General features: G+C 36.4%; 3 protein-coding genes across 3 annotated transcripts; 1 reads left to right on the forward strand and 2 right to left on the reverse strand.

Annotated features, from left to right (window-relative positions):
- Positions 1-455: 455 nt before the first annotated feature.
- On the forward strand, positions 456-4,145 carry LOC18031593 (sugar transport protein 8). Its single transcript, XM_006419827.2, has 5 exons — positions 456-470; positions 848-989; positions 2,007-2,326; positions 2,959-3,585; positions 3,671-4,145. Exons 1-5 carry the CDS (start codon positions 456-458, stop codon positions 4,085-4,087), a joined length of 1,521 nt encoding a protein of 506 aa, XP_006419890.2. The 3' UTR covers positions 4,088-4,145.
- Positions 4,146-4,497: 352 nt separating this feature from the next.
- LOC18031561 (mavicyanin) lies at positions 4,498-6,623 on the reverse strand. The gene is made up of 2 exons (XM_006419828.2): positions 6,316-6,623; positions 4,498-4,955 (listed from the first exon to the last, which is right to left on the reverse strand). The coding sequence occupies exons 1-2, from the start codon at positions 6,488-6,490 to the stop codon at positions 4,558-4,560; spliced, it is 573 nt and encodes a 190-aa protein (XP_006419891.1). The 5' UTR covers positions 6,491-6,623; the 3' UTR covers positions 4,498-4,557.
- A 1,461-nt stretch (positions 6,624-8,084) lies between these two features.
- Positions 8,085-13,086, reverse strand: LOC18031519 (sugar transport protein 13). The gene is made up of 5 exons (XM_006419829.2): positions 12,793-13,086; positions 11,807-12,126; positions 10,343-10,467; positions 9,136-9,427; positions 8,085-9,043 (listed from the first exon to the last, which is right to left on the reverse strand). The coding sequence occupies exons 1-5, from the start codon at positions 12,929-12,931 to the stop codon at positions 8,345-8,347; spliced, it is 1,575 nt and encodes a 524-aa protein (XP_006419892.1). The 5' UTR covers positions 12,932-13,086; the 3' UTR covers positions 8,085-8,344.
- Positions 13,087-14,673: the final 1,587 nt, after the last annotated feature.

Consider the following 14,673-nt stretch of genomic DNA (forward strand, 5'->3'; position numbering starts at 1 on the left):
TTCTATTGCTTTGGTCACATCTCCACAGCTCATTTCCCTCAGAGCATGTGTCGACTTCCTATCAAAAATTTTTCTTGCCGTAATCTCCAAACAATTAGACCATGCTTAATTATATTGGTAAGTGCAAGGGCAGGGCATCTTCTTCTTCTTCTTTTTTTTTTTTTTGTCTGAACCACGAGGTGGTCCTGAGTGATCCCCAACTGTGAAAGGCACATTTAAGCCCGTACCACAACCCAGACTAATCCCCGCTTGCACCAGGTCTGCCCGTAAGGGGTAAAGTGCTGGCCAAAGTGGTGACTCCATACGAGAGCGAAGGTTGAACCCCTGGCCTCTCTTAAGGAGTGAGAGTACCGAACCACTCACACCAACCAACTTTGGTGTAAAGGACATCCTCTTTGTTATTTACTCCTCTCTTTTTTTTTTTTTCCTACTAAAAGGGAAAATTCTGTCCTTAAATGGCAACGATTCTGGCAATTTCCAAATGTAGCCGTTTAAATTCCTTTAAAAATCATACATATATACAGAGAGAGAGAGAGAGAGAGAGAGAGAGAGAGAGAGAGAGAGATGAATTCCAAGGTACCAATGTTAAATGTGATTCTTATCTTCTGATCCAGCCAACGTGTCATCCCAAGTAAGAAATTAAAATCCCATAATATCCCATATTTATGAGAATCGTTAAGTTTAATTTCCAGAATAAAGTAGCAATAAATTCAATGACGAATTTTACGCTAAGGAAGTGAACTTATTACACTTTCTCTTGTTCAATATCTACTTTTTTTTCTCTTTTTGCTCTTGGAAAGAGAATTTGTCATATTATCATATAGAATTTGATCACTTGGGTTTATAGATAAATATTCACAAATTAAGAAGACTCGCAAAGATGGTTGAATCTGAGGATTTCAAATCGAAAATCACTGTTTATGTGGTGGTGTGTTGGATTCTTGCAGCCTTTGGCGGCCTTATGTTTGGTTATGACATTGGAATTTCAGGTACTTTTCTTTTTCTTTTTTTTTTAAACCACACGTATCACTTAAAATATTTTCATTTTTATAACAATTTTAATTTTCCTTGAAGATCATGGTTATATATGTACTAATATAACAAGATTGCTATGATAGCAATTGGATCTTAGACAGCAAATAACAGAATTAAAATGGACGGTCGTCACTGTTACTTATTTATTTTTTGGTCCATAATAATCGGAGGATGAATATTGGCAATTTTCAGAAAAATGGAAATAGTTAATTGAACATTATAGACCTTTTTGGATGTAAATCGCAATTAATTTGTACCACTGAATTTTGGATTGAAGCTCGTTACAAGATTTGAATTAATATTATATATGAAACGAATATATATTTGAATCTTAGTGTAAAATTGATAATTGCATGCAAATCTAAAAGATACCAGTGGTAGAGTCTTTCTCCTCATGTAATCAACTTTTTATACCAATAAACGTGTAGATCAGTTGGCATGAGACTATTCTAACTTAATTAAGATTCGAATCTGAATTAGTTAGGACTTATGCTACAATAACTAAATACAATAACTAAAATGGACGATCGTCAGTATTATTTATTTATTTTTTAGTCCATAATAATCGGAAGATGAATGTTGGCTATTTTCAGAAAAATGGAAATAGTTAACTAAACATTATAAACCTTTTTGGATGTAAATCGCAATTAATATGTTCCACTGAATTTTAAAATTGAAGCTTGTTACAAGATTTGAATTAATATTACACATGTATGTATGTATGTATGTGTGTGTGTGTATTAGTCTAAAATTGAGAATTGATATCCAATTTCATCAGAATCCAAAATATACTACTTGTGGAGTCATTCTCCTCGTGTAATCAACTTTTTATTTTCTGACTTAGTAACTTTCCGTGCAAAAGATTATAAAGCTAAATTTCGCAAATATGTCTCTTAGCTAACTGCCTTTTCCGTTTATCCTTTTGACAACAGTCTGTTAGTAGATAATGAAAATGGATGTTGAATGTATAGGTGGAGTGACGGCCATGGACGATTTCTTGATCAAATTCTTTCCCGAGGTGTATAAGAGAAAGCTGCACGCTAGGGAAGACAATTATTGTAAATATGACAATCAAATTCTTCAGCTATTCACATCTTCACTGTACTTAGCTGCTTTATTTGCAAGCTTTGTTGCATCCAAGGTCTGCACCAAATTTGGCAGAAAACCCACAATTCTTGTAGCGTCTTCCTTCTTTCTAGCTGGAGCAGGCATAAGCTCTGGTGCTCTAAACATCTGGATGCTGATTATTGGAAGGATTCTTCTTGGCATTGGAGTTGGATTTGGCAATGAGGTAAGCCTACATTATCACAATTATTTGTTACTTGTCTAGAAAGTAAACTATTTTTTCTTGTTTGTTATGTTTGTATATATAAGATTTATGGTCTATTTGAGTTAGAAGAGTTGTGGCCTTTCTTCCAACGTAGTGAAATTGAATCACTCTAACTGCTATCGAGCTTTCAAAATCGGATGCATTTACAATGTTCCATTGGGTGGTACAACACTTTTCACTCTCTATTGAAAACCTTTATTTTTCTGTATACACCCACAACATCTTCGTTGTTGACACTCGACAACCAAAGTTCTATAATATGTTATACCATTAGTTGATTATGAAGGGAACCTCAGGAATCGGCAATAACCTGAGATTTTCCAACAGACTGGGATGGGTAGCCCGATATTAGACAATAGTAATTCTCTACTAATTAGAGAAAATCTTAGGTGTTTTAAGTGTATACACTTTTATCTGTTTGATTCTTGCCGCGTGATCCTCTGAGCCAAAAATGATAAATAAATAATTGCAAAATAAATTCCAATGAATGAGAGAATATACACCAACAGAACCGAGATGCTGCGGTAATTAACATGAGATATCAGAAGGGATGCATTTCCAAGTGAAAATTGTTTCTTGAATAATCTTTGCAGGCTGTTCCTCTATTCTTGTCAGAGATAGCCCCGGTGCAGCACCGTGGAGCTGTGAACATTCTCTTTCAACTCTTTGTAACAATAGGAATATTTTTGGCAAATTTGGTGAATTATGGAACCGCAAAGTTGCATCCACATGGATGGAGAGTATCATTAGCACTAGCAGGGGTGCCGGCCATTTTCTTATTTATAGGTTCTATAGTCATCACTGAGACACCAACTAGCCTAATTGAGCGTGGGAATGAAGTAGCTGGGCATAAAGCTCTCAAAAAAATCAGGGGCGTTGAAGATGTTAATGCCGAATATGAACAAATTAAATTGGCAAGCGATATTGCACGGCAAGTGAAGCATCCTTTCAAAGAACTCATGAAGCGATCAAGCATGCCACCACTAATAATTGGCGTCCTGCTGCAAGTATTTCAGCAGTTTACAGGAATTAATGCCATAATGTTTTATGCCCCCGTCCTGTTTCAAACTGTTGGATTCAAGAATGATGCTTCGTTGCTGTCTTCTGTTATCACCGGAACCGTTAATGTTCTTAGCACTTTGGTCTCAATCTATGCTGTTGATAAAGTCGGTAGAAGGAAACTGCTTCTCCAAGCCTGTGTCCAAATGTTCATTAGCCAAGTATGATTCAATTCTCAGTTTAATCATTAATGTGCTCATGCATTTAAGATACTCATTTCATTTTCCCCTTCAATGGGTAATGCAGAGTACAATTGGAGGTATGTTGCTGGTTCACTTGAAGGCTACATCAAATACACTTACAACAACACAAGCAGGTTTCGTGGTGTTTCTTGTGTGCTTGTTTGTCATGGCTTTCGCGTGGTCGTGGGGTCCTCTCGGCTGGTTAATTCCTAGCGAAACATTCCCTCTGGAAACAAGAACTGCAGGCTTTGCATTCGCCGTTAGCTCTAACATGTTCTTCACTTTCCTTATAGCTCAAGCTTTCTTGTCAATGATGTGCCATATGCGTGCCTACATATTCTTCTTCTTCGCCGGTTGGATTTTAGTCATGGGGTTGTTTGCACTTTTTCTGTTGCCGGAGACAAAGGGTGTGCCGATTGATGTAATGGTGGAAAGAGTGTGGAAGAAACACCCTGTCTGGAAAAGATTCATGGATGATTGATGATGGGAATGACAGGTCAAGGCCAACCGTTTAGTCTATTTGGAGATAAATATAATTTCATATTCTTGTTTTATTACCAATTTGTTTTCTCCTTAGGATGCTGCTTTCTTTGATCTTTCTCTGTCTATTGATTCGGAGGATTTGCAGGTTTAGAAGATAATTCTAAAAATAAACCTGTTATTATGACCCGTACTCTGGTTTGAAAGAAAAACAAAAATATTTGGGCTTTGGCCTTTTGTTTTCATCATGATTCTTATTGTTGAGTTTTCAAGCAGTATTACAGATTTCTCTATTGCTAGAATTTAGACATCAAAGTTTCCAAGACTATAATTCTCCAAATTGTTTACAGAAAAAAAAAAAAAAAGGGAAGCTTGAAAACAGATATACATATATATATATATATAGGCTCTTATCGTGGTTCGTCTTCAACATACATCCCAAAGACACCTCCAACTAAGCACCTTAATCTCTTAAGCAGCATTGGAGACGAAAAATGCGACAGCTAACATACCTAAGACGACCTTACCGAGGAGACACTCGAAGGGTCTCAATGACCCAGCCTCGCTGGAAGAAGGTCCAGCAGCTTTGGTTGCAGGAACCGAAGGAGGAGGGGCCAATACTGTTGCAGAGGGAGTTGGAGCCGTTTCATCCGTAGTAGTGGGAGTGCGAAGCACGTTAATGTCAACCTTCTGTCCAGATTGGCAGTGTCCCGGGACGCCACAGAAAAAGAAGTGATGCCCTTTTGCTGTGATGGTGATGGAGTCATTGCCCGTCGTGAAGGTTGCCAAAGGAGCTGAGGTATTGCATGCTCTGTACATAGCGTGTGTCACACGCATCACATTGTGAAATTGAGGATTGTACTCAAAATCTGGCACAACATCAACAGGAGCACCATTTAATTCGTAATTAGATTTGTAACAGGAGAATTAAGATAAATGACTTTTGGCTAAAGTATACATAACATTATAATTACAAGACCTTCCAGGCTAAACTAGTAGGTACCCCATAGTCCTCTCTAATCAAGTAATGTCGGATCTGAATTAATTACCACAATGGCTGTGACCATTATGGTCAATGAGTGGATGGTCACAAAGGGCATAATGGATTAAATGATTGCAAGGTTGCCCAACACGCATACACTTTGTAGATGAATGGAAAGAGCCAAAAGATAAATCAAAGGTACTAACTTGTCTCTGACTCTGATTCCATGAAAAATTTCTTTGATATACATGATGACGAATTTTGAAACTGCACTCCCATGTACATACCACAACCCAAAAAAATTGGCTTTCGTTTTGCAATGATGACAAAAATTAACTAGTGCCCTAAGCAATTATTCATGGGGTGGCGGGTGACCCAAACTATGAATTGACAGACATGCCCAAATTGAAAGCATGCAAGACCATTCATCATACAATCGAATGCGATTAAGACGTATGCAAACTCAAGCATGAAAACACCAAAACAAAGATCCGTTTTCTTGGAAAAATTATAGGTTCTTGCACATCATGCCTTGTGTTAATAATGGACATGAAAGTGAAGCCCCACCACGGAATAAAACAAGATTGTGAATGAAACATGGCAATGGACTAACAACAGTAGGTGATGGCTTTTCTGTACCTAGTGAAAGCTATTCCTATCAAATATGATCATCATTGAAGCGTGATAAATTAAATTGGGTGGGAGACATGTTTACGTGGGCTCGCGTTTACATGTTTATGTCACACGGAATTATGAGACCACCAACAAACAGACATAGGTAGCTGTCACTGATGGCAGTTAAAGCGCTTGATGTTTGCCACGTGTACACAAAAGAGTTCCACGAGTCATTCATGCCGGACTCAGTTGCAAAGTGGGTTACTACCGTTATGATGATGAATAAAGCGACAGCATGTGCAAGCACCTAGGATGGGACTCGGGGGAGTTCCGTAAAGCCATAGCAAACAAACAAAAAAAACCAACACAGGGCTGCAGCTGTTCATCTTATCTTTTGGATTGCATTAATTATGTGATCTGCTTGAATCTGGGAATTGTTATTTTTCACCACTGAATTTGCTTAATCTACTATGACCGAGAAACTGCTGGACTAAAAAAACTTAAAGCTAGGAAGTAAGGCCGTAATGGCTCTTAACACATTTTTACTAAAAATCAAGAAGCCAAGAAACTAGAGCTGGTAAGAACTGGTCTGATAATGAACAATTAAAAGATGGCAAGCAAAATGAGCTTACGGATAATATCACCAACTTGGAAGGTTTTGGTAGCAGCCCACTGCTTGTAATCAATATTCCCAATCGTGGTCCAACCAGCGGAGTCCCCAACTTTGTACACGGCAGCATAGGAAACCGGCACCGCGAAGAGAGTGGCCATTACAAGCAGAGCCACGGCTATTTTTAACAAGGCCATGGCTGCAGAGAGCTAGGTAGCTAGGAAGAGACTGAAATGTGGGTGGCTGATGAAGCTTCTGAGAGTTGCAGGAGATTTGTCTGTGGATTGCTTATAAATATTTTTTTCGGAGCTGAAATGGTACGTGGGTTTGGTCGTTGGGACATCATAAATTGACTGTGACTTTGGTCCCCCTGTTCTTTTATTTAAATAAAGAGTTATGGACTCTGAATTTTTGGTTCCTCCTATACTTTATGACACATCATAATAATGAATACTCCTTTTTATCAAAACATGAAATAATTATCCCAACTGCAGTCTGGTGTAAAAGTTTTGATTTAGATTTAGAGCCATACCGTTCTACGTTGGAGATTTTTATAAATTGAGAAAGTCTCCGTTGATTCAAGAATTTCATACCATTTGCCTGAAATATTAATTAGAAACGATGTATAATTCTTGACTGAACTGTGTGATCTCAATAGATTGCAAGATTGAGATCGAAGTGAAAATGATTGTGATTTTCTAATCTAGACACATTAAAATATTTTCAATATGTTAGTTACAAATACTACTGCTACTAGCTGTTGGCCGCATGATGATCCGATATCGTTCAGGTAATGTATTGGTTGGAACCCTTGAAAGGAAAGGAAAGAATGTTTGTAAATATTTTGGCTAGTGTTGCCGGTGGAGATAATTTTATTGATTTCTTTTTTAAAAATATTGGTGAGTGCCATGATGGTGATATCGGCAGCCATTATCATGTCATTCTTATTATTGGAGCCATATTGCTTTATACATGGAAGGTGTTATCTGCCTTGCTTTCTACACTTTTCCTACAGCAAGGTGTATGTATACATTCTATCAAATTAAAAAAACTGTAGTCTTGTTTATTTATTTATTTTCTAATGAAATCTTTAATTTAGTTAGCCAACACTTCTTGTACAATCTTTCCTTTGACATATCAAAGACGAGTTGTCAGATTCGTGGATATAATGTCACGTTGGGTTGGTGAAAAAGGTGCATCGGCGGGTTTGAGCCTAGAGGGATAACCGAGACTTAGAAGAAGCTCTATGCTCAAGTCTGTTCACATATAGCTTCATAAGCACAATCGATAACCTTAGCGATACATTAAAAGATATATGTCTATGTATGTTTATGGTGCCTTTAGTATTAAAGTAAGGCAACAGAAAACTACAGTACTAAAACAACTGTAAGCTACAATATTAAAATATTTGTAAATATTAATTTATATGACTTGAAAACTAAGTTAATTTGATTTCATATTTATATGATAAAAAGCTTACAATATATTTACTATTTTTCAAAAATTATTCTTAATTAAAAAATCATATTTACTATACATTATTAATTTTTATTTTATAATTATAATATTTTTTCCTCCACAATTGTTATTTAAAAGTTACAATAATTTAATACTAAACAAAGTGTTAATTTCTCAAACACCAATTTAATAGTGTTTTCTCTTGATTCTAATAATATACGATAAATTCATATGAGTAAAAAAGTAAAATGATTTATCATCAGCGTATTGGGAGTACTGAAATATCTATTAAGTTATTGGATCAAATTAGCAATAAGTTATTGGAATCCAACATGCTCCAAAGGTTCTGTACCAAAAAAGTTATATTGCTCCGAAAAGTTTGCACTTACAGATATCATTATCAAACCGAATGATTTCTCTTTTGAAACATCCCTTGTTGCACATAGCAGGCCAGAGCTCCAGATCGAACACTCTCTCAAAGGATTGTACACTAATTTCTTCATGACACAGAGACCGCCACCAATATATTTCTTACCTAACGTATACGTATTAATTCTATTATAGCAACATCATTATTTAAAGCCTTCTTAAATTTACAACTGGGAAACGGGGTCAAACCCATTGCGATGCCCATTTTTCTTCGGTTCATCATCATCAAAACCATCGTCAACCATAAAATTCTTCCACAACCAATGCTGCTTCCACACTCTCTCAGTCATCTCTTCAATCGGCACATTCTTTGTCTCGGGGAGCAAGAAAAACACAAAGCATGACATGATCAAAACCCAACCGGAGAAGAACAAGAAGATGCCGAACTTGAAATGGCAGAGCATTGAAAGGAATGCCTGAGCTATCACAAAAGTGAACAGCAAGTTCACACAAACAGTAACACTCTGTCCAGCTGATCGCGTCTCTAACGGGAATGTTTCGCTGGGAATCAGCCATCCGAGAGGTCCCCAAGACCAAGCAAAGGCAGAGATGAAAGTGCAAATCATAATAACCACTAGGACGGCAAAGCCAGTGTGTAAATCTTCCGAGTGATCCTTAACCTTAATTCCAAGTATGATTGCTATCACAGTCTGAGACAAGAACATTTGAATTCCAGCTTCGAGTAATAGCATCCGACGTCCCACTTTGTCCACCGAGTAGATTGATACTAGTGTTGAGAGGACGTTAACTGCCCCTGTAATCACAGTTGAGTAAAGAGAAGCACTGCCGCCAAATCCCAACGTTTTAAACAGGACTGGGGCATAAAACATGATCGCATTGATTCCTGTACACTGCTGGAAGATCTGTTACACATACAAACAACAAGCATAAAATGTCAGAGAAATGCTAATGTGTTTGTAGTGAACAAATGGATTTAGTTTGGAACAATACTAACCTGCAAGGCAACAGCAATGACAAGCTGGGGCCGGTTCCTACGCTTGAGCAGATTTCTGAAAGGGTGCTTTACTTCTTTGGCTATACGACTAGCCTCAACAAGCTCCAAGAACTCAGGTTCAATCTTGTCAGTGCCCCTAATCTTTCTGAGCACGGCCTTCCCTTCTTCGAAACGACCGCGTTCAATAAGACTATTAGGAGTGTCTGTCACCAGGAGGGATCCCACGGTCAGGAGAGCGGCAGGAATGCCAGCCAAGCCCAGTGATATTCTCCAACCCCATTGGCTTTTTATGCTGTTGTTGCAAAAATAATGACGTTACACATTTGTCAGTCACATTTTAGCATATACAAGTTCATCAATTTTAGAATCAAGCCAACATTAATTGATTCACAGGCTCAACATCTTCTTAACTATCTGCTAAGATTCTAGGTTTGTCATTGTAAGTTTCAACTCTAGTATTAGACTTTTCCGGTTTAGATTCTGCTAATATAGCATTACCTACTTGTACAGTTAATAGTCACTTAAGGTTAAACTTATTAGGACTGGAGTAGATGTGGCTCATTAAATTCCTAAACTACCCAGCTGAAGTGGCACAAAGAACTATGATAATCTTGTAGATTAAAACCATTTGAATGGAGCAACTTAAAAAGATAAATAAATAAAAATTCAAACCGAGTACCAGTGGCATAATAATCAGAGGCACAGAAACATAGTTAGTAGTAATTGTTAAATAAGCGATACCCACCCCAGACTCAGCCTCTGCCTTGTGAGTGAGCAAAACTAAACTTAAAGTACTATTATTAAAAAGACCCATCCAGGAATCAAGCATCATCGACCAATTATTTTATTTGTCTTATTGTAGTTGATTATTGACTCTTTAAGCATGGTGCAAGCTAATTGCTTAATTTCCACAGTCAAGCATGGTTTATGGAACGGAATAAGCCACGGAAGCAAAGTCCTCAATGATGAACTAGTAATTTGAATATTAAAATCTGTTGTTTTCCAACAATTGCCCCTTCTTCTCTTTAGTAAGCTCCACCACAGGGCACGCGTACGAATAATAAAAACTAATAAATTAAATCCATGTACTAACGAAATGTCAAATTCAAGGGAGATGTTAACAGATTCCTTTTCGTTTTCTCTCATCATATAGAATAAACAAATATAGAATTGTGGGCAGAGAAAGATGAATAAGTGGAGAACTTACTGCGAGGTCCCATAATTGACCAAGTTGGCGAAAAGAATGCCGATGGTGACGTTAAGCTGAAAGAGTATGTTAAGCCCTCCACGAATCCTTGTTGGAGCAATTTCCGATAGGAACAATGGCACAGCCTGTTTTATATTCAAATTGCAAAGGTCACCAAAATGGGAACAGATAATAAATGTACAATTTCCTAACTAGTAATTGCCTACAGCTTGGCAAATCAGAGCACAATCTGATATAAAATAGAAATAATAAGATGTTTCCTTGTCTTTGCTGTCAATCTACGAACTACCTACAAGTGCATAATATTAAGCGAGAAGGTAGCATTCTGGCCTTAAATTAATTACTATTATTCATGTGGTTGTTGAAATTAAGCAATTGTATAAACATAAATGCCCAATTTCTTACATGAGCCGTTGAATTTTCAGGTCCAAGTAACTACTAGAGGATAAGATAAATGTACAAGGTGTAAAGACTAAAAAGTTGAATCAAGGTCTACATCAATAATCACGTTTTTCAACAAAAAAAAAAAAAAACGGAGGACTTTTTACAGGGAAAGTGATTCTGCAAGTGCAAGGAAGATATAAAAAAAAGAGTTCTTTCATTGAACTTTCTTTATTAAACTCCAAGCTGAAAAATCATTATCATAAGATGCTTTATCTTATCAAGCCAATAATAAAAACAAAAGTTTAATGGTATTTTATGCAAAAAGATATGGAAAAAAATTTTGTGGATGATTGGGGGTTGACTAAGACTTTTGGGTACAAAAAGGCTATGTAATTTTCGTAATCTCTAATTTGGTTCATGAGCTCTCCTCTTGCGTCCAATGGACGGACTCAACTAGCAGTCTAATTTGGGCGACACTTGTCCCCACCGCCCACCGGCCTCACATATTCATGCAGGAAAAAATCGCTGTGAGTCAGGTATTGATAGGTGCCAAAAAGAAATTGGTTTCTTCTCATAAGAGAAATAAATTAAACCAAGATTTGACTAAAAACATGCCATATGTATTAGCATCATTTTAACACAACTTAGGCCTGTAGTGATTCATAAAAATATGAGATGTTCATACACAATGTAGTAGACTTTATCTGATTCCTCATTAATATGATGTTGATAAGGCCACCTTAACTGGAGACATCGTATTACACCCTTGCTTTTGGTCTATCTTTTGCCTTTAATTAACTCCTTACTTGCCGACAATTATGTATAGCTACACATTATACATATCCAAAACCCGAAGCCTATAGAGTGAAACACCCATACCAACCAAATAATGGAATATTAATTAATAATTAGCACGTATATCACAGACTATGTGGATCTGGGATATTGTTGAGATTTATGAGTTGCGGCTTTTAAATTAATCACTGGGTATTAAGTATTAAAGGAATAGACCAAGTTGATAAACAACGATTGCCAAATATTTAATGGCTACCAAGAACAAGTAAATTAAGAGAAACTGACCTGATTAGCGAAACCAACCCCACAACCAAGCAGGATCCTTCCAACGATGAGCATGGCAAGGTTCTGGGCAGCAACATTAAAGGCAACACCAGCAATGAAGAAGATACCAGCAATCAGCATGGTCAGCCTCCTGCCAAGCCTCCTAGTTGTGTATGATGCAAAGAAGGTGGCAGTTAAGCCGGCCAAGTACAAGGATGATGTGAACAATTGTAGCCCTTGATTATCGTACTTGCAGTAATTGCTATCATCCCCTTGCTGTGTCCTCCTATACACTACTGGAAAGAACTTCTTCAAGAAGTGTGGCATCGCCGTCACTCCCCCTGCATCAAATTCAAAATTAATTTTAAATTAGTTCCTGAGATTTAAACTATAAATTCTTTCTATCTGGTTTTTTTTTTTTTTACTTTTTCGTGGCGCAAGTTAGCAAGATCATTGAGACGGTATGGAGAGTTTATTGGCCGTCGCAGTAACGGCATAACGATCGACCAAGCTTCACCGACAAAGCAACCAACAACCGCAACGATAAAGCAACAAACAACCGCAACAAAAGCACGAAATTCCACAAATACCCTCTTGCTATGACTTACTACTCCCGATATATTAGTAATTTCACAGCTGAAAAGTTGAAAGATCTCCCGCTTGCTAGGATCTCCACTTTGGCGGGAGAAACTTGCCTTTGCATTATTTTTTTTTTATTTTCCAGATTTACGCTCAACCAAAGGATGAACTTATTGATTTTTTTTTTATATTCAATCAATTTCCAAAAATTCTTAATAAAAATTTTTTTTAGAGTGTTTTAGTCACCAGAAACCTTCTATAAAAGGCTTTGTTTTTTTAAGGAAAAGAAAAAAAAAAGTACTTTCAAAAACTACAACCAGATTATGCATCATAACTTGATGATCATTTTCTCTACAATAACATAAATTTTTTATTAAAAAAATCTAAATATAAAAAAAAATTTGAAAAAAAGATAATAAAAAAATTACCAGAAACACCAACATCGTAGCCAAACATGAGGCCTCCAGTGGCGGCCATTATGCATGAAACGATAACAATCGGCGTGATCTTGGCCTCAAACTCGACTCCGGCCGGCGGCACGGACGCCGAGAATCCACCACCTGGCATCCTTAATTATCAAAAACCGAAACGATATTCCAATTCTAATTCTCTCGTTAAGCGTAATTACGAAGAAGAACAAGAAGAAGTAGAAGAAGAAGTAGAAGAAGAACAAGAAGAAGATGAAGAGATTATTGTGAGATGAAGTATGTGATAATGAGAGAGTGGTGTGTGTGTGTGTGTGTGTTATATATAGAGACTTCAGCAATGCAGGAGGTACGAAAATGGGATGATGCAGTTTACAGTGGGGCCCCAACATCAGGATATTTACACGTGGCGGAGTTTTTTAAAAAATTTGTTTTGTATTCTAATGGATATTGTTTGTACGTAACATAAACAGTCATATATTTAAGTGAGAATTTTCAACGTCGGCTGGCTGGCTGGCTGGCTGGCTAGTCAACCAACGGCTCCTATTATTTCCAGCTAGGTGTGAAATCACAAATCTCTTTTTTATTTTTTTTTCTCTTAATTTAATATTTAATTCTGTGTGTTGAAAAAATGTTCAGCAGGTGAAATGAGTAGAATTTGAAAATGCTGGGCTAGCAGTGGTGCGTTGTACACTCGCCTGTGGCCTGTGGGTTATAGCTTTTGGTCAAGTAAACAAGTTGAATGTCGATGGGCAAACAATGTGTAATTTGTGGTCTGCTTGATAAAGGCCAGTTGGGGGAGAAAACTTGCACATTTGATCCGATAAAAAAATGTGCGGGTAGCAAGAAAAATCAAAGGTGTTGATGGTGGCCCCTACTCATATTGATTTGATTCTGTCTGATCCATTGGATTTGAAAATGTATGTTTTATTGTCATTAATATCATTTAATCATCCACCGGGTTTGAAAAAAATATATATATATATTTTTTTTCTTTAGTTTGAGTTGTTACACAATAGTTGTGCCGACTCTATGGGCGCTCATTTTTATTAATTGTTTTTGAATGCTTAAAAATGGAGTTACTGGACTGGCGGTATCAGTTTCGGGTTACGTGATTGCTTGTCGTTGTGCTACGTTATTATAATCAGTGGTTGAGTGACAACAAAATTCTGCTTTTTGTCTTGATCTATATTTACTTCTTTTCTTTTCTTGGTTTTTACTACATCTAATTTTGTATTTAGACTATATCAAACCATAATCATATTATGGCAACATAACACGATGATTGTAACTTAAAAATTATAATATTAAAATATTTGATAAATGTTAGTTATTATAATTTAAAAGTTATAATGATATAAGTTTTTTATTCGTATGATGAAAAATATATTATATCTTTAATAATTTTGTTAAAATTATTATTTAAAATTTATGTTTACTATATAATATTAATTTTTTTATAGTTACAACATTTTTCCACAATAGTTACATCACCTTAATTCTAAACAGAACCTTAGTTCTTAGCTAGGAATTAATAATTTTCAATTGTTTCTCATATTTTCAAAAGCAACTAAAAATATTCATGTTATTACTTTTGTAGGTGATCAATGTTTCTTCTTTTAAGCGGAAAAAAAAAAACTACCATTTAATTCATCCACGTGTGGCGGCAAAAATTTTACCACTCTTTAACCGTTTTTTCCTCCTCAAAATGAATCTAACCCTATAGGAAAATTTTATAATATTATCTTTCTTTTAAGATCATATGTTTTCTAATTTTTGTAATGAGACAAAACAGAGAGAGTTTAACGTGTTGAATTCAAATATCGAAGTTCCAAGTAGGAAGTACTGGTCACATTAGAGGAGAATGCTTGTGCTTTCATCCTA

Source organism: Citrus clementina, unplaced genomic scaffold, assembly GCF_000493195.1.
Source record: "Citrus clementina cultivar Clemenules unplaced genomic scaffold, Citrus_clementina_v1.0 scaffold_9, whole genome shotgun sequence".
In the NCBI taxonomy this organism is placed as follows: domain Eukaryota; kingdom Viridiplantae; phylum Streptophyta; class Magnoliopsida; order Sapindales; family Rutaceae; genus Citrus; species Citrus x clementina.